General features: G+C 45.1%; 2 protein-coding genes across 7 annotated transcripts in view; one reads left to right on the top strand and one right to left on the bottom strand.

Moving 5' to 3' along the window:
- Window positions 1-27,877, bottom strand: part of LOC144587191 (uncharacterized) — a 116,139-nt gene that overhangs the window by 80,502 nt on the left and 7,760 nt on the right. For 2 of the 4 annotated variants that reach the window (XR_013542394.1, XM_078386904.1), the window contains exons 2-4: window positions 15,845-15,935; window positions 8,492-8,569; window positions 92-1,696 (exon numbers count right to left, since the gene is read on the bottom strand). Coding sequence is in view for 1 of the 4 variants with exons in the window: in XM_078386904.1 (XP_078243030.1) it covers window positions 92-1,422 (1,331 nt within the window). In the remaining 3 variants the exon portion in view is untranslated. Of the gene's footprint in view, window positions 1-91; window positions 1,697-8,491; window positions 8,570-12,043; window positions 14,783-15,844; window positions 15,936-27,877 lie in introns of those variants that run through there. The other 2 variants (XR_013542395.1, XR_013542396.1) reach the window with 2 other exon arrangements.
- LOC144587265 (uncharacterized) lies at window positions 18,161-27,822 on the top strand. 3 transcript variants are annotated; one of them, XM_078387310.1, is made up of 4 exons: window positions 18,161-19,762; window positions 20,088-20,182; window positions 25,392-26,131; window positions 26,214-27,822. In XM_078387310.1, exons 3-4 carry the CDS (start codon window positions 25,392-25,394, stop codon window positions 27,064-27,066), a joined length of 1,593 nt encoding a protein of 530 aa, XP_078243436.1. In that variant the 5' UTR covers window positions 18,161-19,762; window positions 20,088-20,182; the 3' UTR covers window positions 27,067-27,822. The 3 variants fall into 3 exon arrangements, with proteins under 3 accessions (XP_078243436.1, XP_078243434.1, XP_078243435.1); XM_078387308.1 differs by having other exon boundaries at window positions 18,161-19,221; window positions 19,648-19,762; window positions 25,392-27,822; XM_078387309.1 differs by having other exon boundaries at window positions 20,092-20,182; window positions 25,392-27,822.

Below are 27,877 nucleotides of genomic sequence, written 5' to 3' on the forward strand. Positions count from 1 at the left end.
ATGTAACCTAAGGTTACCACTGTGACTAAAGCTCTTTCCACATTCCATGCATTTATGTGGTTTCTCCCCAGTGTGGGTCCTTTGATGTGACCTAAGATGACCACTGCGACTAAAGCTCTTTCCACATTCCATGCATTTATGTGGTTTCTCTCCAGTGTGGATCCTTTGATGTAACCTAAATTCACCACTGTGAGTAAAGCTCTTTCCACATTCTATGCATTTATGTGGTTTCTCCCCAGTGTGGGTCCTTTGATGTAATCTAATGGCATCACTGTGTCTAAAGCTCTTTCCACATTCCATGCAATGATGTGGTTTCTCCCCAGTGTGGATCCTTTGATGTGACCTAAGATGATCACTGCGACTAAAGCTCTTTCCACATTCCATGCATTTATGTGGTTTCTCCCCAGTGTGGGTCCTTTGATGTATCCTAAGCTGACCACTCTCACAAAAGCTCTTTCCACATTCCATGCATTTATGTGGTTTCTCCCCAGTGTGGGTCCTTTGATGTAATCTAAGTGCATCACTCCGACTAAAACTCTTTCCACATTCTATGCATTTATGTGGTTTCTCCCCAGTGTGGGTCCTTTGATGTGACCTAAGATGACCACTGCGACTAAAGCTCTTTCCACATTCCATGCATTTATGTGGTTTCTCCCCAGTGTGGGTCCTTTGATGTAATATAAGGGAACCATTGCAACTAAAACTCTTACCACATTCTATGCATTTATGTGGTTTCTCCCCAGTGTGGGTCCTTTGATGTGACCTAAGATGACCACTGCGACTAAAGCTCTTTCCACATTCCATGCATTTATGTGGTTTCTCCCCAGTGTGGGTCCTTTGATGTGACCTAAGATGACCACTGCGACTAAAGCTCTTTCCACATTCGATGCATTTATGTGGTTTCTCTCCAGTGTGGATCCTTTGATGTAACCTAAGTTCACCACTGTGAGTAAAGCTCTTTCCACATTCTATGCATTTATGTGGTTTCTCCCCAGTGTGGATCCTTTGATGTACCCTAAGCTGACTACTCTGACTAAAGCTCTTTCCACATTCTATGCATGTATGTGGTTTCTCCCCAGTGTGGGTCCTTTGATGTGACCTAAGGGCACCACTGTGACTAAAGCTCTTTCCACATTCTATGCATTTATGTGGTTTCTCCCCAGTGTGGATCCTTTCATGTGACCTAAGATTACCACTCTGACTAAAGCTCTTTCCACATTCCATGCATTTATGTGGTTTCTCCCCAGTGTGGGTCCTTTGATGTGCCCTAAGCTGACCACTCTGACTAAAGCTTTTTTCACATTCCATGCATTTATGTGGTTTCTCCCGAGTGTGAGTCCTTTGACGTAACCTAAGATCACCACTGTGACGTTGATGTGACCTAAGTTGACCATTTTCACTGAAGCTTTTTTGACACGCCATGCATTTATATGGTTTCTTCCCTGTGTGAGTTCTTCGATGTGAACGCAGATTTCTTCTTCTGCTGAAACTCTTTTCACATTCAGTGTTTTTGTATGATTTCTCCCCAGGGTGAGTTCTTTAAACTGAACTAGCGGCACTTGTCTGAAGCTATTTCCACAGCCCTTTCTCCTCTAGTTCATGGGTTTTTCCAAGCTTTTCTTCCCAGCTTCACACTTGACTCTTTTCAGGGCCAGAAGAAGCGGCTCTGTATAATTCTGGCCATCGTATTTGTTACCTGATAGAGAAAAAAGAAGATGTCTTGACAATGTCACACAGAGCAGAATGTAACTGGAGGTCAAACCAAAGAGTTTGCTCTCTCTTTGACCCCTTTGAAAGGCATATGTCTCTTGAAGGCTTTACAGGCAACATATGAAAAATTAGCCGTATTGTGCAAATAGCATGGACTCCCCTTGCCTGAACTGATACTTCCAAAGGGACAGGGATGGGAAAATATAGTTGATTAATATTAACCACTATCTGAAATAATATTAGTCATCGGCCATCAAGTCAATTCTGACTGATGGCAACCCTTTTTTCAGGGGTTTCTGGGTAGAGAATACTCAAAAGTCATTCCCCATTCCTTGCTTCTGGGACCGTGCAGTTTCCCAAAGGCCACACAGGCTGACTTTACTCGTCGGAGACGCAGTGGGGAATCTCTGGTTCTGCAACTGGATATTTAAGCCACAGAGCTATCCAGCCAGCTTAAAAATACAAGGAGAGACTTTGATTAGAATTGAGGGTTTGATTAGACTATTTCCTCCACTGTACAGTACTTAATGTAAAGGCATTGCAAGTCCACAAATGTATTGAAAATGGTGATCCCTTGAAACGAGAAAGGGAAGGAAGACTTCAAGAACCTGGATTAATAAAAAGCCACTGTTGGCTCACATTTAGCTTGCGATCTACATCAATTCTAACATTCCTCTCACTCGTACTTTTGCTGAGCGATGTATCCCCCATCTTTTAACTGTGCAATTGGTTTCTTTTTCCAAGGTGCAGGACTTTGCACTTGACCGTGACCAGGTAGGATCTTGCGAAAAAGAGGGGGGAAATGGTTTAAATCTTGATAAATAAAGATAAATGTTAATGGCTGAAGAGGAAGATAATTTAAACCCTACAAAGGATGAAAGAAGATATAATATTACAATATATAATATATATTGTAATATGATATATGATATATATGAAAGTATAATATTACAACCTCTTCATGGATTGCTGCCTTATTGTGGCAAAGGGACTTGAGTAATTCAGAGAAGCTATGGACTATGCCGTGCAGGGACACCCAAGACAGACAGGTCATAGTGGGGAGTTCCGACTAAACGCAGTCCACCTGGAGTAGGAACTGGCAATGCCACTCCAGTATCTTTGCCAAGAACGCCCCATGAACAGAATCAAAAGGCTAAAATATATGATGTTAGAAGATGGGCCCCTCAGGTCGGAAGGCGTCCAACATGCTACTGAGGAAGAGCGGAGGACAAGTACAAGTAGCTCCAGAGCTAATGGTTGGGCCAAAGTCGAAAGGACGCTCAACTGTGGACGGGCCTGGAAGGGAAAGGAAAGTCTGATGCTGCAAAGAAGAATACTGCATAGGAACGTGGAATGTAAGATCTATGAACCTTGGGAAGCTGAATGTGGTCAAACGGGAGATGGCAAGAATAAACATCGACACCCTGGGCATCAGTGAACTAAAATGGACAAGAATGGGCGAATTCAATTCAGATGATTATCATATCTACTATTGTGGGCAAGAATGCCGTAGAAGAAATGGAGTAGCCCTTGTAACAGCCTCCTCATGAGTCACAAAGGGGCTATTACGTCACACTCACTCACTCTTAATTCACGCTGCCACCAACCATTCCCTCAAATAATACTTCAGGCTAATGTATGATTTTAAAATAAAAGAACAAAAGGAATAGTAAATCACTTGAATAAAAATAATAATAAGGCAATCACTGTAAGTAAGACTCACACACACTCTCTCACAGACCCTCACTAGATAGCACAGTTCTTACTTCACAATATCTTCAAGCCCTAACCTTCCTAGCATAACCCTATCTGGTCCCTATCTCATCCCTGTCTAAAGCACTCACACCCTTCACTCCCCTTATATACATTAGCTCCACCCCTTAAGTCCCACCTTCCGTCACGCTATTGGCAGATGACATACAGCTTCAGCAGTGACGGACAGGTGATGTCAACGTTACTGTAACAGCCCTCATAGTCAACAAGAGTGGGAAAAGCTGTAATGGGATATAATGTCAAAAGTGATAGAATGATTTCAATATGAATCCAAGGCAGACCTTTCAACATCACAATAATCCAGGTTTATGCACTAACCACTAATGCTGAGGAGACTGAAATTGACCAGTTCTATGAAGACTTCTATGGTCTGAAGCTCAACATCAAAAATACTAAGATCATGGCCACTGGTCCCATCACCTCCTGGCAAATAGAAGGGGAAGATATGGAGGTAGTGACAGATTTTACTTTCTTGGGCTCCATGATCACTGCAGATGGTGACAGCAGCCTCGAAATTAAAAGACGCCTTCTCTTCTTAGCCGCCCCGAGTAGACGTTGTCTAGAGGGGCGGGGTAAAAAATTTAATAAATAAATAAATAAAATAAATAAAGCGATGACAAACCTCGCTAGCATCTTAAAAAGCAGACACATCACCTTGCCAACAAAAGTCAGAATAGTCAAAGCTATGGTTTTTCTTGTAGTGATGTACGGAAGTGAGAGCTGGATCATAAAGAAAGCTGACCGCCAAAGAACTGATGCTTTTGAATTGTAGTGCTGGAGGAGACTCTTGAGAGTCCCCTGGACTGCAAAGAGAACAAACCGATCCATTCTAAAGGAAATCAAGCCTGAGTGCTCACTGGAAGGACAGGTGGAGCTCCAATATTTTGGCCATCTCATGAGACGAGAGGACTCCCTGGAAAAGACCCTGGTGTTAGGAAAGTGTGAGGGCAAGTGGAGAAGGGGACGACAGAGGATTAGATGGTTGGATAGTGTCATCGAAGTGACCAACATGAATTTGGCCCAGCTCCGGGAGGCAGTGGAAGACAGGACGGCCTGGCGTGCTCTGGTCCATGGGGTCACGAAGAGTCGGACGCGACTAAATGACTAAACAACAATGAAGATTTACAACACCTTCTAGAACTGACACTAAAGAAAGATGTTCTTCTCATTCTAGGGGACTGGAATGCTAAAGTAGGGAGTCAAGAGATAAAAGGAACAACAGGAAAGTCTAGCCTTGGTGTTCAAAACGAAGCAGGGCAACGGCTAATAGAGTTTTGCCAAGAGAACAAGCTGGTCATCATAAACACCGTTTCCCAACAACAGAAGAGGCAACTCTACACATGGAAATCACCAGATGGGCAATACAGTAATCAGATTGATTATATTCTCTGCAGCAAAAATGGAGAAGCTCTATACAGTCAGCAAAAACAAGACCTGGAGCCGATTGTGGCTCTGATCATCAGCCTCTCATAGTAAAATTCAAGCTTAAACTGAAGAGAGCAGGAAAAACGACTGGGCTAGTCAGGTATAATCTAAACCAAATCCCTTATGAATGCACAGTGGAAATGAAGACCAGATTTAATGGAAGATTTAAGACTTTAAACCATTTCCCCCCTCTTTTTTGCAAGATCATACCTGGTCACGGTCAAGTGCAAAGTCCTCCTACAGGAAAGAATCCACACAACCTGCAAAAAACTGGACTCCACAGACAAAGAACTACTAGGCCTACACATCACTATCAGCCAAAAGAGAAGTCAAGATTGGGACAAGATTCCCTCAAGGGAATCTTGGGACAAGACACTCATCCAGCAGATATTTCCAGAAGACATCAAGCCCCTCTTCCAACACTGCCTAACGACCAGCTATTTCCAGTGGGATAATGAATTCTACGAACAAACAGATGGAGTGGCCATGGGCAGCCCCCTCAGCCTGGTTATAGCAAACTTCTACAACGGAGAATTTTGAAAAACTGGCCCTAGCTTCGGCACCCCTCGCACCCACAGTCTGATTCCGATATGTGGATGACACATTTGCAATTTGGAGTCACGGTGAAGAAAAATTGGAAGAATTTCTCAATCATCTCAACAGCATCCACCCAAATATACAATTCACCATGGAAAAAGAAATAGAGGGCGAACTCCCATTCCTAGACGTCATGGTCCTACGCAAAACTGACCTCCGACTGGGACACAAGGTCTACAGAAAACCCACCCACACAGACCGGTACCTACACAAAAACGCCAACCACCACCCACAGCAAAAAAGGGTCATAATCAAAACACTGGTAGACCGTGCAAATCGGAACTGTAAAGCTCAGTTTCTCAGCACTGAACTCAACCATCTGAATTGGGACCTACAGGCAAATGGCTACTCCAAAAATGAAATCAAAAGAGCCATCAAACCAAGAAAACAACACCGAAAAGAAGAAGAAAAACAGCCACCCACAAATAAAGTATTTCTGCCATACATCAAAGGGGTCACGGACCGCATGGGGAAACTTTTGAAAAAACACAACCTACAAACAGTATTCAAGCCTACCACAAAAATACAACAAATGTTACAGTCAGCAAAGGATAGAAGAGACCCCTCACCACCGCAGGAGTATACCGGATACCTTGTAGTTGTGTCCAGGTATATATTGGAACCACAAAACGAAGCATCCAAACCAGAATCAAAGAACACAAGAGACACTGCAGACTAAAACAACCAGAAAAATCTGCAGTAGCTGAACATGCCCTAAAACACACTGGACATGAAATTCTATTTCAAAATACTGAAATACTGGACAACACCAGCAATCATTACGTCAGACTGCACAGGGAAGCCATTGAAATCCACAAGCACCAGCAGAACTTCAACAAAAAAAGAGGAAAGTTTGAAACTCAACAAAACTTGGCTCCCAGATCTCAAAAATACAGCATGCAAAAGGTCAATGAACTCCACCCAGCCACAAGGACAGGGGATTATTACACAGAAAAGACCAGCTAATGACACCCATCAACCACAGCGACAGATAATCTCCTCTCATTATCACAATTCATCCACAAGACACACTAATCACCCATCTACAGAAAAAGACAAAATGTGGATATAAACGAGTAGATCTGGTGGAAGGTGCCCTCCAAATGCTTCTGATGCTTCCTGTGATTGGGCTAAAATTCTCTGATATATTGATGTAAGCTTTACAACATCTCACAGCCATAAATACTACACTCCCAAGCCAACTACACCAGAGCACAAAGTGCTGTCCTCTGAAGATGCCAGCCACAGAGACTGGTGAAACGTTAGGAAGAACAACCTTCAGAACATGGCCAAAGAGCCCGAAAAACCCACAACAACCATCAGATTTAAGGAACTCGATTTGGTGGACAGAGTGCCTGAAGAACTTTGGATAAAGGCTCGTAACATTGTACAGGAGGCAGCAACAAAAACCATCCCAAAGAAAATGAAATGCAAGAAAGCAAAGTGTCTGTCCAACGAGGCCTTAGAAATAGCAGAGAAGAGAAGGGAAACAAATGCAAGGGAGACAGGGAAAGTTACAGAAAATTGAATGCAGACTTCTAAGGAATAGCAAGAAAAGAGGGCCTTCTTAAATGAACAATGCAAAGAAATAGAGATCTGTTCAAGAAAATTGGAGATATTAAAGGAACATTTTGCGCAAAGATGAACACGATAAAGGACAAAAATGGGAGAGACCTCACAGAAGCAGAAGACATCAAGAAGAGGTGACAAGAACACACAGAGGAACTATCCCAGAAAGATTTGGATATCTCGGACAACCCAGATAGTGTGGCTGCTGACCTTGAGCCAGACATCCTGGAGAGTGAAGTCAAATGGGCCTTAGAAAGCTTGTCTAACAACAAGGCCAGTGGAGGTGATGGCATTCCAGTGGAACTATTTAAAATCTTAAAAGATGACGCTGTTAAGGTGCTACATTCAATATGCCACTCAACAGTGGCCAGAGGATTGGAAAAGATCAGTCTACTTCCTTCTTGAGGAAGAGACGGCACGCCTCCCACCTCCTTGGGTCTCCAGCTTTCCCTTTTTTTCAAGGGCAGTTTGGCCAGGGAAACCCTGCCTTGGTTGCCGCAGGAAGAAGCCGAAGAGATACAGGAAGAAGGCTAGCAGGTGTTCTCTTAGGACAACATCAATCCTGCAAAAACTGTAACGGATTCTCCCCAAATCAATCAATGAGTCAACTGGAACTGACCAAAAAGACTCCATGGATTGGAAAAAGATCTACTCTTGCAGAGAAGCCAGAAGAAGAAGAAGGCTGTCTTCCGTCATTCCCTCTCCAACAATCCCGACATGCAGGAGTCACTTCACCCTCTTCAATCACAAAAGAGGAAAGGAGAAATTCGGGGGGGGGGCATGTCAGGCTGTCCAGGGTTGGAATCTCGCCGACAGCACCTGCTCTTGGTGTCGACAGGGTTGAGCCAAGCAGGATTGGGAACCAAAAGAAAAACACTCTGCACATGTTCAGAGAAGCACTGCTGTAGGCAGTAAAATTGGGACTCACACAACCCGGGTTCAAACCCCCACTTAGCCACGAAACTCACAGTGGGTGCTTGCTTTCACAAACCAGAGGCCTCCAAAACTGGGCTGGTCGGAAGTTACTTAATAGACGACAGAATGAAGTTGACAGAACAGTCTCACAGCATATGGGGATTTCATGTCACCGTTTTGATACTGTCATGGGGTCAAAATTTGTTAACTCAAGTAGAGTTAGCATGCAACTAATCAAGAAAACTGGGAAGTCATCCTGTATCAGCAGACAATGGAAGGTGTAAGAGAACAATGCAATTTTTCATCGGCTGATGTGGATATAAACGAGTAGATCTGGTGGAAGGCGCCCTCCAAACGCTCCTGATGCTTCCTGCGATTGGGCTAAAATTCTCTGACATACTGATGTCAGCTTTACAACATCTCGCATCCTGCTAATCATAGGGTTATTGTTTAATAAATAAACACAGTGTCGCACCTGATCTCAAAGAATGAGAGACCTTACCTGCTTTAAGGGGGGCTTTGGATTTCTCTTTTCATCCAGAGAAAACTCAGGAGAGCATCAGCTGAGTCTCACCCCGTCCTTGGGAGAGAAGAAAAAAACGAATCATTCTGAAGGCTTCTTGATTGGACAAAACCAAAAACTTCCCCTTGTGTTTTTGACAATCTGGAGAATTCAATTCTTTAAAAAATACCCTCCTGTTTAAGAATGCGGGGGGGGCACGGTTGTGTGCTTCTATACCCACTATCCCAAAAGCCAGGAAATAGCCCAAAACTGCTGCACAATCTCGTGTCGGCCTTGCCAGCAGGAAAAAGGAGACCAAGCCTGAGAGAGCAAAGGGACGCTGAAGGTTGACCACCAACAAAGGGAGGCGTCCAGAGGGCCTACAGCAAGGGGTCTCCCCCAACCTTGGGCTTCCAGATGTTCTTGGACTTCCACTCCCAGAAATCCTGGCTAGCAGAGCGGGTCGTGAAGGCTTCTGGGAACTGCAGTCCAAGAACATCTGGAGGCCCGAGGTTGGGGACGCCTGGACTCTGCGGGAGACCCTCTTCTGCTCATTACCCTTTACAGCCCTGACCATGGCTTTGTTTCTGGGGGAGGAGTGGTCCCTTGATGAAAAAGGGAGTCAGCTTCTGGGATGTAACGTTGCGTTTTGTCACCCTGTTCAACCCCCACCAACCTTCACCCTGTGGAATGTTTCAGGTTTCCATTAATTCCCCGTACTATTTCACAGAGCCATGAAAAACCGGAAGGAGGCTATCCAGAAGAATGTGGTGGTCCGGCACCACCTGTGTGATGATGACACACAACTTCTGTCTGTTTTTTAAGACCTTCCAGGAGGCCCTTCGCTCAGCCTGTTCAGCCCCAAGGTCTGGCCGTCCAGCCGACCACCGTCCCCTGGCGCCAACGAAAACAGTTAAGACATAAACAAGCAAAGAGGAGGAAAGTAATTTTGAATGAATGAATGCATGCATGAATTCTAAGCGAATTAAGAATCTAATGACTGAATTTCCTGCCTCTAAGAAATTCTCTTCATGGAAGCCAAGAGGAGATTCAGACAATTTCCTGAGAATATTTTTAACCCCAAATCAGCAGCAGCAAACCTCACAGAAGACTCCACACACACACACACACACACGCACACGCACACGCACACGCACGCACACACACAGGGGTCCCAGCCCCTCCCTACCCCCCCAAGGGCTCTCCTGCCCCCATTGCTCTGGGTGGGAAGAGGATTCAGGTCAGGGCCTGGTTCGTGGACCAGGAACTTCCCTCCTTTGCAGGGGCATCAACCCCCTTGGCTGCCAGATGGGCCACATAGAAAGAAAACATCATCCTCATCATCCACATCCCTCCCTCCAGTCTCTGGACCCCCCCTCGTCCTCCTCCCACCCCTTGCAGCCCTCCTTCTCCCCCCAAAAAAGGCCCCCCATTTCCCACTCGGGGCTTTCCAGGAACTTCCCCCCAAAGCTTTCGAACAAAAGGGGTTTCCTGGGGGGGAGGGGGTCCCACTCAGACTTCGGTTGGAGGAGGTCCCGGGGGGAGGAGGGGAAAACCCCACAACAATGGGGGGAGGGGGAGGAGAGCCTGAGGAGCCTCAGAGGGAAAAACAGACACACAAAAGGGGGGCTTGCACACACACACACACACAGAAACACACACAGAAACACACAAACACACCCTCCCCACAGAAGGAACAGAGAGGAACGGAAAGGCCTCTCCCGGGACCCACTCCCTGAGGAGTGTGTGAGGGGGAGCGAGTGGGAACATCTTTCTACGGAGACCCCCATTATTCTGCTGTACATAATAGTTATTCTAGAATAGATTTTATGTTTATATCACAAAACTTAATTTCAAAAGTAGTAGACACGAATATTAATGTGATAAAAATAACAGATCATGCGTTGATGGTGATGGAAATGGAAGTTAAGAAAGATTACAGAGAAGCCAGGAGATGGGGAATAGACTCCAATATTTTTCAGCATACAGAGGTGGTAGATAAAATTAAGAAAAAATGGCTGGAAATATGGTCATTTAATAAAGCAGGTGGGAATAAAATAGGAGTGTTATGGGACACTATGAAAGCAGTTATGAGAGGAATTGCCATAAGAGAATTCTGTAGATTAAAAAAATTGAGAGAAGAAAATGTAAAAAGAATTGAAGAATCATCAAAGGATTTAGAAAGTAAACATTTTATAGATAGAAATAACAAAAAAATTACTAGAGATACAAGCTAAAAGAAAGGAATTAGAAGGTTTAGAGTCAGAAAGGGTCCAGAGGGACTTGATATACGCCAGGAGGAATTTTTTTGAATATAGTAATAAAAATTCAAAACTTTTAGCTAGAATAGTTCAAACTAAAAAAGCAAAAAATATAATTAGAGTGATTAAAGATAAAACAGGAAAAATTGTAGTTTAATGAAAGAAAAACTAAAGATTATACAGGAATTCTATCAAAGTTTATACAAAGTTAATAGTGTAGCGAAAGAAGACATAGCTTATATTAAAGAAAATGTTAAGAGTAAATTATCGGAGAATGATAAAAAGATTTAGATAAAGAGATAAAAGAGGAAGAAATGATAGAGGACTCAGGGCATTTCATAAGCAAGATCAGCACCCTAAAACTCAACCCTGGGGATAAACTGGTCAGTTTTGATGTAGTATCCCTGTTCACTAAGGTACTGGTAAAGGACACCCTGATACTCATCCAGCAGATATTCCCAGAAGACATCAAGGCCCTCTTCCAGCACTGCCTTACAACCAGCTATTTCCAGTGTCTCCTGCTCAAGGCAGGAATATAGTCCAAGCAGATCTGCCAGGTGAGGAGCTAAGTTTTTCTTGAATGCCTCCAGGGTTGGAGCACCCCAAAATATTTGAAACATAAAACTCAGCAGGGAGACAGAAGCTGAAGTCCATACATCTGGGCCCTGCTTGGTAACCTAAATATATCAATAAGAAAAGGAAGTTGGAATACACTTTCTTCCAGACAGTGCAGGGGAATCCTACAGGAAGGTCATCAAGGGGAGGTGTGCACACCCCAAATATCTACAAGGGACTCACTTGTTTCTTTTCCGCACGTTTATACCGTGTTAGGTGTAGGATCCAAATATTAAGTAGATTTTAGCTAGTGAGTTTGTAGAACTTTATGACTCTTTTTTATGGTATAAAGTTCCTGTACACTGTATTTTCGGGTTCTTCTCTGCCTTTAAGAGAAGTCCCAGATGACTTTGCATTGCCTATTTAATAAAACTGGAGTTTGGTTCAGCTGGTTGCGTCTTGTCTGACCTCTTGCTGGAGCTAAAATATTGGGAAGCGGGCTTGGTCCGTAACCAAACAGCCACAGTGCCAAAGGATTGGAGGACAGCACATGTCACGGTAATCATTAAAAAGGGAAGGAGGGAAGGATCGCAGGAAACCACAGACCGGTTAGCCTAACATCTGTTCCAGGGAAGACAGCGGACAGCCTCATCCAAGATAAAATCTTAAAACACACAGAAGAACAAGCCTTGGTGAAGGAGAATCAACATGACTTGTCAAGTCTTGTGTCACAAACCTTTTAGAAGCATGTGGATGCGGGCAAATCAGTGGATATTGTGTATCTTGATTTTGAGAAGGCGTTTGATGTGGTCCCACACCAAAGCCTGCTGAGAAAACTCCAGTGTCAGGGGATAAGAGGGCAGGCCCTCTGATAGATTGAGAATTTGTGGAGAACCAGGGAATACAGAGGAGTGTCAATGGGCAAATTTCCACCATGGAGGGAGGTGAAGAGCAGTGTGCCTTCAGGGATCTGTCCTGGGACCGGTGCTTTTCAAGCTGTTCATCAATGTCCTGGAGACAAGGATAAGCAATGAAGTGGCCAAGTTTGCAGATGACAGGCAACTTTTTCCGGGTGGTGAAGACGAGAAGGGATTGTGAAGAGCTCCAAAAGGATCTCTCCAAACTGGGAGACTTGGGAATCCAGGCTGAAATGTTCCACTCCCTTTCTTACATCCTTTTTAATTCCTTAATTTGGAATCAATCCCTTGCTCATCCCACATGGAGGAGACCCACCAGCCAGTCTGTGGGAGTCTGTCAAGGCAACCTTGAGGTCAGTCCACGGATTAAAAAGCCCTGCGCTCCTTGAGATTAATCATTGGCTCTTTCATTTGATTTTCCCTTTCCAAAGTTCCCCAAGGCAGAAGGGGCTTCTTCAGTTCCTTCTTCAGGATCCCTAAAGGGGGAAGAAGAGACTCACAAGAGCTCTGTGGGTGAAAGGGGGCAAGAGGGTCTTACACTTCGCCTAAAGAAAGTGGAGGGAGCCCAAGCCAGCGAAGAGGGGAAAGGGGACAAAGGAGGGAAGGGGAGATCCCCATCGGACATGAGGGGAAGAGTAAAGGAAGGAGACGAGGAGTCTGAAGGACCAGAAGCAGAGAGAGAGAGAAAGAGAGAGGAGTGGAGGCCAGAACGGTAGAGGTGAAGAGAGAAAGCTATTGCTAGAAGGGTGGGAAGGTTTCTGGATGGAGAACCTGTGGATTTGTATCTGGGAGAGGAGGATGATACCAACAGAAGAGGCAGAAACGGAAGGAACCCTCGCTCTGCCAGGAAACCTTTCCACTGGAGCAAATGGGACAGTAGAGGATGGAGCCGAAAGAGAAGGAAGAGCGGACGGAAACAGCAGAGGGGGAAAGAGAGAATGTAGAACGGAAGAACCTTCTCCCACACAGGGGTGTGGAATTGCCTTTCCAGAGGAGACGACTGGAGGGGGAGAGCAGTGGATGGAGGAGGCCCTCTCGTATCGGCCGGTGTTAGCCTCAAGGGAAGGCCCACAGAAAGAGGATTACGGTAGCCTAATCTTGAGACTCCCTGTGTGTGGACCCATCCGGGGAGTGATAATTGCATCCAGGCAGGGGCCCAGCTGCACCATCCAAGAGGGAAGTAGGCGGATCAGACCACGGGTGCCACCTGGTTCTTCATTGACAGCGTTGGGTCCAGAAGGACACCCAGCATGCATTAGGAACCACCCAAGGCTCAGACATCAGGGGAACCCAGTTGGAATGCCCCCGGTCTCCTTTGGATTCAGCCTTTGTCTATCCTCCCATTGAAGGAGAAGGTGGGAACAGGAATGACGCCCCCTGTTAAGAATATGATCATCCACTCAGTTCATCCACTCAGACCAAAACGGATTTTTGCCAAAAAGACAACTAAGGTATAACCTAAGGATAATTTTGGACATATTAGAATATTATGAGGTACATTCAGAGAAGCAATGGCATTAATCTTCTTGGATGCCCAAAAAGCCTTTGACAATGTGAACTGGCAATTTATGATACAGCAAATAAAAGCTATGGATTTTGGCAAAAATTTTACAAATGTAATTGAGACAATCTACAATGAACAAATAGCTAAAGTAATTGTAAATGGTGAACTGACGGATAATATTAATATAAAAAAAGGCACAAGACAAGGATGTCCGCTCTCTCCATTGCTATTTATATTAACTCTGGAGGTATTAAATAAGAATGTGAGGAACGACCCAGAGATTAAAGGTACCAAAATAAAGGACGAGAGCTAAAAGCTACAAGCATTTGCAGATGACTTGGTGTTTATATTGGAAGACCCATTGGAAACAACATTGAGACTACTGGACAAAATCGATGAATTTGGGAAAGTAGCAGGATTGAAGTAAAGAAAAAACTAAAGTTATAGTGAAAAACTTAACAGCCAAGCAAAAAAATCAACTCTCAAAGATGTCAGATTTACAAATAGTTAAAAAAGTTAAGTACCTAGGAATATATTTAACTGCTAGATGTGTAACTATAAAAGATAATTATATGAAACTATTTAACCAAATAAAAATAGATCTAGAAAAATAGAAAAACTTACAACTATCAAAATGAACATTTTGTCAAAGCTACTTTTCTTGTTCCAAACAGTGCCAGTGAAAATAGAGAAGAAATATTTTGACGATCTAAACAAAGTGATACTACAATATATTTGGCAAGGGAAGAAAGCCAGAATCAAACTAAAAATGCTCCAAGAATCCAAGGAAAACGGAGGATTTGGTCTACCGGACTGGACCTTATATTACCAATCATCTGCTCTAACTTGGCTTAAAGAATGGATTAGCCTGAAAAACAAGAGACTTCTGTATTTAGAAGGACATGATCTACAGTTGGGTTGGCATGCCTTTTTATAGTATCAGAAAGCCAAATCTCATAGGTATTTTCAAAACCATTATATTAGAAACTCCTTGTATATAATATGAGAAAAAATAAAAATGAAAATGTACACGAAAATACCTGGATGGGTCTCACCCATAGAAGCATTTGTTCATCCCAACCTTTTGAATGTTAGAAAAATTTTGACTTATACAGATATTTTAGATAAAGATAGGCAATTAAAGCCAAAACAAGACCTTATAGACCAGGGGTTAGATGCATCGTGGTGGTCTATAATGCAAATACAATCAAGATATGAACGAGACCTAAAAATGTACGATTTTTATAAAGAACAGACAACTTTTGACCAAATAATGTTAACATCAGATGGCAAATTAATTAGGAAAGTATATAAATACCTTCTAAATTGGAAAATGGAGGATGAACAGGTCAAAGAAACAATGGTTCAATGGGCAAAAAATTTTGGGTACAATATTGACTTAGAAAAATGGCAAGGGCTGTGGTCTAGAAACTATAAGATGACAATGGCAACATCTTATAAAGAGAATCTATATAAAATGTTTTATAGATGGCATTTACCTTCTGATAGATTAGCTAAGATGTACTCTAACAGGTCAAGTAAATGTTGGAAATGTCATAAAAAAATTGGAACCTATTATCACCTCTGGTGGACTTGTGATAAAGCATAAAAAAAATGTAGATTTTAGGCCAGAGCTCTTTCTGTTAGGTATAATACCAGAAAGTGTTGATAGACAAAATGTATATTTAATACTGCATATTCTAACTGGCGAGGATTATTTATGCACAGTACAGGTGGAGCGTCCAAAGCAAACCCCCCCCCCAGTCTGGCTTGGGGGAAACAAGAAGGGAGGCTTGGAGGGGAACGCCACACACACCCCAAATCAGGACGACCAAGGTTTGCCTCTTGTCAACAGGACCTGCCTTTGGTGAGCAGGATTAAGATGTTTTTGAAAAAAAACACCCTAAACAAAATGCAACGAAAACCATACCCCAAAACACCACCACTTTGCACATGTTCAGAGAGGCAGTGTGGTGTTGCTGGAGGAAGTAACAGACTGGAAACCAGGAGGCCTGGATTCAAATCCCTGCCGGGCCAGGGAAACGGAGAGTAGAGAGAGCATGTGTGTGTGTGGGGGGGTAAGGCTACTTCAGCCACCTCTTGAAATCTCACTGACCTAGCAAACGTTGGGAGGGATGTGGGATTTCGGTTCTTCCTTTTTTGTCCCAAAATAAAGCAAAGAGAAATCACCTCCGTCTCACTTCTGCCTACGAGAAAAGAAAAAGAGAAAAGATCAGCCTGGAGGCTTCGTGGATGAAGCAAATCAAAAACATTTCCTTGCGGGAGGTGTTTTCCTCATGCTTATACCGAATGCAGCTCCCTCCCCATCTCTCTATGTTCCGTCTTCAGGCAGCAGAACAAGACAAATGCCAAAGCAGGCAGACAGCCGCATCTCCGGCCAGGGTCCGAGATCAAATCCACACACACACACACACACCAGTTCCCAGGGAGTGGAGGCAACAGCCGGGAACCAGAGAGCAATAGGAACCATCATGCAGCGGTGATGATAGCAGCAGCCTAGAAGAGAGCGTTTCTCCCACTATGTATTTAAAATATTTTTACCCCCTCCCTTTCTCTTTAAAAAGGCCTCAAGGCAGTTTAATGTACAACATTAAAAGGGCAACATTTAAAAGTGAAAAACAGGAAGTCTAGAAACATTAAAAAGCATCAAACCGATGCTCCACTAAGCAGGGGCAACAAAACCAACCTCTAAAAAACAGCCAGAAGCCCGTGCGATGGATGGAGGGGATCGAGAGTCGGACGGGCCCCCCCTGTTCTCATGGGTAAAGGTAAAGGTAAAGGTTCCCCTTGACAATTTTTGTCCAGTCGTGTCCGTCTCTAGGGGGCGGCGCTCATCCCGCTCTTCAAGCCATGGCCAGTGTGATTTTTAGACACGGAACACTGTTTACCTTCCCACCGAGGTGGTCCCTATTTATTTACTCGCATTTGCATGCTTTCGAACCGCTAGGTTGGCGGGACCCTCCATTATTTCGGTCCTTTCGGGGATCCCAAGAGAGGGCAGGCCGCAGGAGAGTGGAAACCTAGGGAGAAGAAGGACCGAGGGGGCAGGTCTTTTGCACAGCCAATGGCCTTGAATGGCGCCTTTCCAGACCCAAAAGCCCAGAACCGTTTTGGCCCTGCAGGAAGAAGAACGGCACGTCCGACAAAAGAACTCCCATTCCGGGGAGACCGACCTCCCTTCCAGCCTCCCTGGGAGAAAGATCCCAAGGAGGAAAGTCCAACTCTTTCCCTCTCTCCCTGTTTCTCCGGCTTCTCTTCCACCCGCCTTCTTGGGAAAAGACCGTCGTGTTCACACAAGCAACGCAACAAGGAAGCCGCCAAGCGCGGGGTGGTGGGAGTATACACAGAGAGAGAGAGAGAGAGAGAGACTGGCCTTTTCAACTCCCCCCGCAAATCTCACGCACCCCTGCCCACGATCTGCCCCTCCGTTGCCCACCTCCTTCCAGGTCCCGATCCAGGAGGCGCCCACCCCCCAAAAGAGCCCGTCTTCTCTCCAGGCACCTTCTTCGGCCAAAGGGGAAGAGGAGGAGGCAGGCGCTGTAGATCCCGCTTCCGGCTCCCATTCGAACGGCGTACAGGGGAGGAGCCCTTCCCCCCGCCTTCGTAGCTCTAGGTTCCCTCCACCTTCCCCCCTCCTGCAGGAATGGTGTGTGTGTGTGGGGGGGAAGGCCAGAAACAACGGGGGGGGGGGGAAGGGCAGGAAGGCTCCAAAGAGTCTCTCTGTCATGGAAAAGGGCCGAGGGAGGAGCTTCTTCTTCAGGCTCCAAAAGGTCACCACTTCTAGGGGAAGAAAGACTCAGATCATGTAGAGTTCCCATCAGCAGAGTCTATTTTGTTGCTGTTGTTTAGTCATTAAGTCGTGTCCAACTCTTTGTGACCCCCACGGACCAGAGCACGCCAAGCCCTCCTGTCCTCCACTGCCTCCTGGAGTTGGGTCAAATTCATGTTGGTCGCTTCGATGACCCTGTCCAACCATCTCGTCCTCTGTTGTCCCCTTCTCCTCCTGCCTTCAACTCTTTCCCAACGTCAGGGTCTTTTCCAGGGAGTCTTCTCTTCTCATGAGATGGCCAAAGGATTGGAGCCTCAGCTTCAGGATCTGTCCTTCCAGTGAGCACTCAGGGTTGATTTCCTTCAGAACGGATAGGTTTGTCCTCCTTGCAGTCCAGGGGACTCTCAAGAGCCTCCTCCAGCACCACAATTCAAAAGCATCATTTCTTCAGCGGTCAGCCTTCTTTATGGTCCAGCTCTCACTTCCATACATCACTACAGGAAAAAACCATAGCTTTGACTATTCGGACTTTTGTTGGTAAGGTGGTATCTCTGCTTTTTAAGATACTGTCAAGGTTTTTCATTGCTTTCCTCCCCAGAAGCAGGCGTCTTTTAATTTTGTGGAGAGGGGAGGGGAGGGGAGGGGGGTCTCCTCCGGGCAATCCGGATCGGAAACCGGTTTCTCCCTTTTGGTTTGCACGGCCGGCACCGGCTTGCAAGGGGGGAGGGCTTCCCCTTTCCACCCCCTTCCTTGCAAGGTCTCCTCCTTTACTGGGGTGTGTGTGAAATATTCAGATGGGGTTGAGCTCCTCCCCGGGGTGGACTTTCCTCCGTGGGGTCTTTCCTATGGCGGTGGTGGGGGGAGGGCTGAAAGGGGGGTCGATTTCTGCCCAGGGAAGGGTCTCCCCTTGGACGTCCTTCTTCTTCCCGCAGGGCCAAAACTCTTCTGGTCTTTGGGTCCTGGAGGCGCCATTCAGGGCCGTCGGCTGTGCAAAAGACCTGCCCCCCTGGATCCTCCTCCTCCTTCTTCTTCCTAGGAAGGATTCGCCCTCCGGCCTCCCCTTCCTGGCTCTCCGTAGGGTGGAGGAAAGAAGGGGCTTTGGGAAGAGGCCGAAAGAGGCTCCGGTCCTTCCACAGGGACGGCAGGAGGAGAGAAGGACCGGATAAAGGCCACCCATCTCCTCTGGATCTGCAGGGTTTCCCTCTCCCGGCGGGCCTTTTGCAGAGTGAATGGCTCCGAAGGGTCCCTTCCAGACCAAGGGAATCACAAAACGCTTTGCTTTCCAGCGGGGGCAGCTCAGACACCAAGACCCCCCACCCACCCACCCTCGGTTGCCTCCCCTCCAAGGCCCTGTGAAGTTGGCAGTGAGCTCCAAAGGAAGAGCAGTGAGCCCCAAGGGGTTGGAAGAAAGCAGGCGAGAAAAGTCCTGAGACCTGAACTCGGCCCGCCCTGTGTGGGCAACCCCAAGACACACAGGGCCCTTGGCCCACGGAGGGGCCACGGAGGCCGAGGAGCCCCTTGGGAGACGCCCCCCCCGCGTTGGGATCCTCGAAGGGACCGAAAATAGCGAAGGGTCCCGTGAGAGCAGAGGGTCCGGTCCAGCCCTCGGTCGGCTCCATCGCACGGGGGGGGGGATTGGTGTTTTATTAGAGGTTGATTTTGTTTACCATCCTTAGTGCAGCTTCGGTTTGATTCATTTTAAGGTTTGTAGTCTTGCTGTTTTTCACTTTTAAATGTTCCCTTTTAATGATGTACCTAAGCTGTCTTGGGTCCTTTTTAAGGAGAAAGGCAGGGCAAATATATTTTAAATAAATAGTGGGAAACTTTTGACTTAAGGGAGACGCTCCCTTTTGACTTAAGGCAAATACCAAAAGAATAGGAATGTGGCTAAGAATATAATATGTAGAATAAACTTTTCTACTCCCTAGACCATAAATAAAAATTTCTTCTATATCCAGGTATCACTCCCCCCTCCTTTTAAAATTCTGACAATAGAAATGATGCTGAATCTAAATCTGCTCCTCGTGGTTTAGCCTTTCCTGAACTATAGGCGACACACAGAGGCCAAAGTCTAGATATAGCACATACAAATAACCCCGAAATAATAAGAACTACAATTCGAATTACAGATGCTCCCGTGACAACAGAGGGTCCGGTCCGCTCCATCGCACGGGGCTCTGGCATTTTCTCGATGTTGATTTCGTTTAACATCCTAAGTGCAGCTTCGGTTTGATTCATTTTAAGGTTTGTAGTCTTGCTGTTTTTCACTTTTAAATGTTGCCTTTTTCTGAGGCACGTAAGCTATCTTGCAACCTTCTTTTTCATGAGAAAGGCAAGATAAAAATATTTTAAATCGACCGTCAGAGACCTACCCTCTTGTATTCTGCTACTTTCATTGCATGTTTCAGAGGGAAGTTACGCCTGACTAGAGAGGGAGAAGGAGAGGGAGATGGGGATGTGGCCCCGTTTAATAGAAACACGAGGAAGGCACATCTGGGATGGAAATGTTTCTGATTTGCTTTATCCGTAAAGCCTCCAGGCTGATGTTTTCTTTCTCCTTTTCTCCTAGGAAGGAGTGAGACGGAGTGAGAGTGATTTCTCTCTGCTGTTTTTGGGACCCATTAGAAAGAACCCATATCCCACATCCCTCCGAACGTTTGCAAGGTCAGTGAGATTTCAAGGGGTGGCTTAAGGAGCCTTGCCCCCCCCCCACTCTCTCCTCTCCGTTTCCCTGTCTCAGCAGGGATTTGGACCCAGGTCTCCTGGTTTCCAGTCTGGTACTCCATCCGTGACACCACAAGTCTTCTTTGAACATGTGCAGAGTGCTGGTGTTCGAGGGTATGGTTTCCTTGGCATCCGATGCAAGAGGCACAGCGTCTCCCCCGTCCACCGCTCTCCCCCTCCCATCATCTCCTCTGGGAAGACATTTCCACACACCCTGCGTGGGGGAAGGTTCTTCCGTTGTAAGTCCTCTGTTTTTTCCTTTCTTGTTTGCTTCCCCTCTTCCTTTCTCTTTCGGCCCCATCCTCTTCTCTCCCATTTACCCCAGTAGAAAGGTTTCCTGGCTGAGTAATGGTTCCTTCCCCTTCCTGCCTCATCTCTTGATATCAACCTTCCCACTCTTCTAGCAATTGCTTACTCTCTTCACCTCTGCCGTTCTGGCCTCCACTTCTCTCTCTCTCGCTCACACACACACACACACACACACACACACTCACTCACTCACTCTCTCACTCTCTGCTCCTGGTCCTTCTTATTTCTATATCCTTCCTTTTCTCTCCCTTTCACATCCCACGTGGGGGGACGGCGTTTCCCATTTTCTCCTTTGTCCCATTTCCTCTTTTTCCTGGCTGGACGATCCTCGTGGAGACAACAGAACCAGGGATCAAGACTCCAGACTCCCTTTGTGTCCAAGACTTTGTGTTTCACGCACTCTTGTCCATCAGTCCCAATCCCAACCACCAAGGCAATGCTTAACAGTCCCCGAGCACGGAGTGGCCTGGTTGTTAGATTTGTGCCCAACAAATTCTCCCGGTCTCCTTCACCAGGGTGTCGGACATCTCGGGTTATCTCATCTGCGCAGCCGAGGTCCCCGCCAGGGAAAGTAGGCTGTTGAAATCGGTGGAATGCGTCTCCCTGTTTTCTCAGCAGTGGAATACAGCAGGAGACTTGGATCCCGGACGAGCCCCCAGTAGTGAGAAATGCTCACACCCTTGTTACTTAAATGCAGGAACCAGACAACCATGAATACAAGCAGCTCTCCTTTATTAAAAAGCCCTTTTGCAAAAGCGGATGTCCTAACTGGGTAGGCACCCCCATCAATCCAGGCAGGATGATCTCTATCCCCTATTCCTGGCCCTTGTTTCCCTCTTGGTCTGGGCAATCCAAGGTACGCCTAAACTGATCAGAGGAAGTCCTGCCTCTCTTTCCATCTCCCTCTCCTCTCTTTGCCTAGACCCCAGACTCTTATTCTATTATTATTTCTATGTTGTTGTTGTTTAGTCTTTTAGTCGTGTCCGACTCTTCATGACTCCACAGACCAGAGCACACCAGGCCCTCCTGTCTTCCACAGCCTCCTGGAGCTGGGCCAAATTCATGTTGGTCGCTTCAGTGACACTGTCCAACCATCTCATCTTCTGTTCCCCCCACCCCCATTACAAGGTTTCTTAATTCCTCCTCACTTTCTGTCATATCTGAGGTTGTTGATATTTCTTCCGGCAATCTTAATTCCGGCTTGGGATTCCTCCAGTCTGACCTTTCTCACAATGTATTCTACATATAAGTTAAATAAGCAGGGGGACAATATGCAGCCTTGTCGTACTCCTTTCCCAATTTTGAATCAATCAGTTGTTCCATATCCAGTTCTAACTGTGGCTTCCTGTCCCACATATAGGTTTCTCAGGAGATAAATAAGGTGGTCAGGCACTCCCATTTCTTTAAGGACTTGCCATACTTTGCTGTGGTCGACACAGCCAAAGGCGTTTGCATAGTCAATGAAGGAGAAGTAGATGTTTTTCTGGAACTCTCTGGCTTTCTCCATAATCCAGCGCATGTTATCAATTTGGTCTTGAGTTCCTCTGCCCCTTCAAAATCCAGCTTGTACATCTGGGAGTTCTCGGTCCACATACTGCTGAAGCCTAGCTTCTAGGATTTTGAGCATAACCTTGCTAGCGTGGGAAATGAGTGCAATTGTATGGTAGTTGGAGCATTCTTTGGCACTGGCCTTCTTTGGGATTGGGATGTAGACTGATCTTTTCCAGCCTCTGGCCACTGCTGAGTTTTCCATTGATGATGATTTGGAAAAGAGTGTTTGTGATGACCAGCTTGTTCCCATTACAAAACTCAATTACACTTTGCCTTGCTTCATTTTGAACTGCAAGGCCAAACTTACCTGTTGTTCCTTTTCTCTCTTGACTCCTTACTTTAGCATTCCAGTCCCCCATAATGACAAGAACATCTTTCTTTGGTGTCAGTTCTAGAAGGTGTTGTAGGTCTTCATAGAATTGGTCAATTTCAGCCTTTTCAGCAATGGTGGTTGGTGCATAAACTTGGATGACTGTGATGTTGAAAGGTCTGCTTTGGATTTGTATTGAAATCATTCTATCAGTTTTGAGATGGTATCCCGGTACAGCTTTTCTCACTCTTTTGTTGACTATGAGGGCTATTCCATTCCTTCTACGGGATTCTTGCCCACAATAGTAGATATGATAATCATCTGAATTGAATTCTCCCATTCCCGTCCATTCCCGTCCAGAGCGATTTGTGCTGATTTTGGGCAGAATTTTCCAATGATGTTTCAGATCTAGCAGTAAAATGTTTTTCCCTTTGTATGACATGAATTAACTCCTGTTTGTATTTTTCTTGTGAAGGAGATAAGGAGAGGGAAAAGGCGTTCTCTATGTTCTTGTTTAGACAGAAAAAAACTGTTCCTCAAGCCCTTTTTCCTTGGGAGCCTGTCTTTCATGCCTTTGATTAATAGCTTGCAAGGTGCTTGTTTGGGCGCCAATATGTAGGGTCACAAAATGAGAAAGTTGATAGGCTTGGTGATCACCAGATAATTAGGATAGTCTTAGAGAGAATAGTCTTAGAGAGAATAGTCTTAGAGAGAAAAGTTAAGGTAGTCAGCCACACACACAAGGATGTCTGCCAACAGAGTCCTCCTCACACACCTCTGGATCCAACTCTGCGTACAGATCCTCTGGGGCAAAGCCCCCAGGAGGACTCTCTTTTATTAAGCTTACAAGTTCACATTAGGATTGGCCCAAAGAAAGGGTTTGAACTTAGCTCTCTATCACTATGAGGAAGAGGAAGAATGGGTAGTAGCTCCTCCTCTCAGAAGCAGCTATGACGTCAACCAGGAGAGCGTTCTCTGCATTGAAGAATCAGCCAACAGCTTAGCAACGTTGGGAAGAAGCGTTCCCCCACAATAGTTTTCTACCACCTCTACTTCTCCTTCCTGTTTGAGTCCCTGCTGACTGTTTCCAGAACTTCAGAGAAGACCTCCTGGTGACATCTGTGGCTCTAGTAGAATAACTTGTATCTGATTTAATTCATTATTCAAGGAGGACTGTTCGGGCAGTGCAGGGCACATACACTTGTGTGCATGTGGAAAGGCGTGGGGGAGCACATGCCTGGTCAGGCTTAGGCCACAGACTGGCACCGGACCACGGACCGGAGTTTCAGGATTCTGTCCTAGAGGAAACATTGATTTTTGTAAACCAAGATACTACTGGAATATGCAGCATCTATAATTATTTACAGTGGGGTCTTGACTTAAGAACGGCTCGAGTTAAGAACTTTTTGACTTAAAAACCGCTCTCACAGGAAAATATTGACTTGACTTAAGTACTTAGATTTGAGTTACGAACTGAAAAAAACCCACGTGGGAGGCAGGGAAAGTGCAAAATGTGAACTTTCAGTTAACTGTTGGCCGGTGAAAAGGGTGCCTGTCTGCTTCCTCACTCCCCCCAGCGTTTAGAGTAGATTGGGAGACAGTCTTCGGACTGCCTGGTCCTGGACTGCCTGGACTGTATTTTCCCTGCTTTCCCTGAACCTTTCTTGACCTAAGAAAAAAAGAAACAAAATATCCCCCTCTAGTGGTCGAAGGCAGAATAGCAGCTTCCCATTAGTTTCTATGGTCAGAAAAGAGCAGATACAGATCAAATGGTTTTCAATGCGTTCCTATGGGAAATGCAGATTTGACCTGAGAACTTTTTGACTTGAGAACCGCCTTCCAATACGGATTAAGTTCTCAAGTCAAGACCCCACTGTATATTCTTCCCTCCCCTCTTTCCATACACATTGGTTTAGGTATCTAACTCTGGATCCAGAGGTTGGGAGTTCACTTACCTTCTAGCTCTGCAGTTCTAAGATGCCATTGCCTCAGCACCTATTTCCCTGACCATCTCTAGTTCCTAGCCCCATTGAGCCCCCATTCACCTCCACGCAGGACCCGCTGAGGACTTGCAGAAACTCCCAACAGAGGCACCCAGCTTTTGGTCCCCAGCATGCTGTTCTTCTGAGTTCTGCAGGCAGCTTCATACGAGTCCCGCGATATGAGCTCGGGCGCCAGCTCCGATCCACTGCCTCGTCCCACAGGACCAACCCAGCTCCAGTCACAAAACACCCCTTCTCTCATCCTCCTCAGCCACAGACAGCGGCAACACGACCAGCTCCCAGTCCTAATTCCTACACTGACCCTCTCTGCTTCCTATCCTGTTTTCAGAAATTCCTGATGGTTCTCTACCCGTAACAGCATTTTATAAACTCTACATCCCATCCATTTCATGGACCTGTCCTTTCTCTTCTCCTTCTGAATAATAATCTCTGCAGACTTTGTCAGTTCCCTGCATTGACCACTCACTGATCTTTACCCATTCTCGAGTCCAATCATTTAGCTGCATCACATTCATCCACTTTTGCTCTTCCTTTCTAACACTGTCCTTTCCCCCCTTGTTATTCATTTCTGCTAAACAATCCTTTAATTGAAATATTTGTTTCCTCTTTAAGCAACTTTGAGAAATTCCTTTCTAATTTTCTGGAAATGTAAGTCTAGTCTTTGGGGAGAATTTGAGAAGGGAATAAAAAATTAGTATACTTTGAATTTGATGTACTTATTTGGGTGTGGAAATGAACCTTCTTTCATTACTCCTCCCCCAAAACGTTCATCAGTGAAGAGCCCTTCCAACTTCAAGCCCAAAAGAACAACCTATGGTCCGGCCTCATCCCCTCCCTGATTCTCTTCCCTCACCTTTTTGGCTATCTTTCCTTGCTCCTCTGTGAATCAGGCAGAATCCAAACATATCATTCCTTTTTCCTGCAGATTTTGACAGTGGTTATTTCTCTGTTTTTTTTTCTTCTTCTAACCTACCAGATGATGAACAGGAGAAGAAGTATTGCCCAGCAACATCTGAAGCAACCTGGACAGGAACTCATAATCAAGCAAGAAAACATGGAATTGAAAATCAGAGTGGACAGGCATGGATTTGACATAAAAAGGCTGACGCAGGGGAGAAACCATGTAAATGCATGTCACCTCAGTAGACACCAAAGAACACACACAGGGAAGAAACTGTATCCATGTAGGGAATGTGGAAACAAGAGCCTCCATATACACAAAGGAACTCACACTGGGGAGAAACCACATAAATGCATGGAATGTGGAAAGAGCTTTACTCAGAGTAGTCAAATTAGGTCACATGAAAGGATTCACACTGGGAAGAAACCACATAAATGCATGGAATGTGGAAAGAGCTTTAGTCACAGTGGTGGCCTTAGGTTACATCACAGGATGCACACGGGGGAAAAACCACATAAATGCATGGAATGTGGAAAAAGTTTTAGTCAGAGTGGTAACCTTAGGTCACATGAAAGGATTCACACTGGGGAGAAAACACATAAATGCATGGAATGTGGAAAGAGCTTTAGTCATAGTGGTGGCCTTAGGTTACATCACAGGATGCACACGGGGGAAAAACCACATAAATGCATGGAATGTGGAAAAGGTTTTAGTCAGAGTGGTAACCTTAGGTCACATGAAAGGACTCACACTGGGCAGAAACCATACGAATGCATGGAATGTGGAAAGAGCTTTAGTCACAGTGGTGACCTTAGGTCACATCAAAGGATTCACACTGGGGAGAAACCACATAAATGCATGGAATGCGGAAAGAGCTTTAGTCACTGGTGGCCTTAGGTCACATCAAAGGATTCACACTGGGGAGAAACCACATAAATGCATGGAATGTGGAAAGAGCTTTAGTCACAGTGGTGACCTTAGGAAACACAAAAGAACTCACACTGGGGAGAAACCACATAAATGCATGGAATGTGGAAAGAGGTTTAGTCACTGTGGTGGCTTTAGGAAACATGAAAAAACTCACACTGGGGAGAAACAATATAAATGCATGGAATGTGGAAACAGCTTTAGTCGCAGTGATGGCCTTAGGAAACATGAAAAAACTCACAGTGGGGAGAAACCACATAAATGCATGGAATGTGGAAAAAGTTTTAGTCAGAGTGGTAACCTTAGGTCACATGAAAGGACTCACACTGGGCAGAAACCGTACAAATGCATGGAATGTGGAAAGAGCTTTAGTAGGAGTGGTGTCCTTAGATTACATCAAAGGATTCACACTGTGGAGAAACCACATAAATGTATGGAATGTGGAAAGAGCTTCAGTCACAGCAGTTACCTGAGTTCCCATCAAAGAATTCACACAGGGGAGCAACTACATAAACGCATGGAATGTGGAAAGAGCTTTAGTCACAGTGATAACCTTAGGAAACACAAAAGAACTTACACTGGGGAGAAGCCTTATAAATGTATAGAATGTGGAAAGAGCTTTAGTCACAGTGATGGCCTTAGGAGACATGAAAAAACTCATACTGGGGAGAAACCACATAAATGCATGGAATGTGGAAAGAGCTTTAGTTACAGTGGTGGCCTTAGGTTACATCAAAGGATTCACACTGGGGAGAAACCGTACAAATGCATGGAATGTGGAAAGAGCTTTAGTCGAAGTCATGTGTTTTATTTCTATTGTTAGTTAACAGGTAGATATCGCAAAATAGCCGTAGAAGCTTGTGTTGAAAAAATGAGAGATATATTTTACAATGGAAGCTTTTACAAAATTAGTGTAAAAACAGAAAAAGATGGATGTTCTAAGGCTAACTGATGAAAGAAAAGCACGTAGTGAAGAGAGAAAAGCTGTCATTTGTTTTAGAAGGCTTTACCCTCATAAATAATAATAGTAATTGAGTTTTAAAGAGGGTACCAGTTAATATATATTCTATATTATTTATGAAAAACTAAGCATTTCTATGCTATTGTACTGAGTGTATAGTCAGGTATTGTTGGAATGAGTCAAAATTGTGATTTGTTTTCAAGCTCTGGTCACTTCGGGCCCTGGAGTCCAGTGGGTCAGAGGTGACCAAATCCTTAGATCCTTAACATCTGAGTATCTCAGAGGCTGGGAGACACAAGCCTTGGGAAGATTTGGTATTGTTGACTGATGCAGAACAAAGGGATATAAATATTTGGAGAGCTCTCCCACAAACTGTTCTTAGAAAGGAACGGAGAAACATAGATGTTTGGTTTCATGAAGTACAACAGACGATGGAACTGATGTTGAGTAAGCCTGCAGTTTTTGCATAACTGTATGACGTTTGGATTTGAAGATCTGTTCCAACAGTTTTGTCCTCACACCCGTAAGACTGCCTTACATATTTTTTTTTGGATTAAGTATATTTAAGTATGTAATCTAGAATTGATGTAAATAAATGAATTTGTACAGAATCAACAAGTTTTGGAATTGGCTGAAATCACTGCAACAATGAAAAGACTTCCTATGGGATACC

Source organism: Pogona vitticeps, chromosome 2 (assembly GCF_051106095.1).
Source record: "Pogona vitticeps strain Pit_001003342236 chromosome 2, PviZW2.1, whole genome shotgun sequence".
NCBI classification, from domain to species: Eukaryota; Metazoa; Chordata; class Lepidosauria; order Squamata; family Agamidae; genus Pogona; species Pogona vitticeps.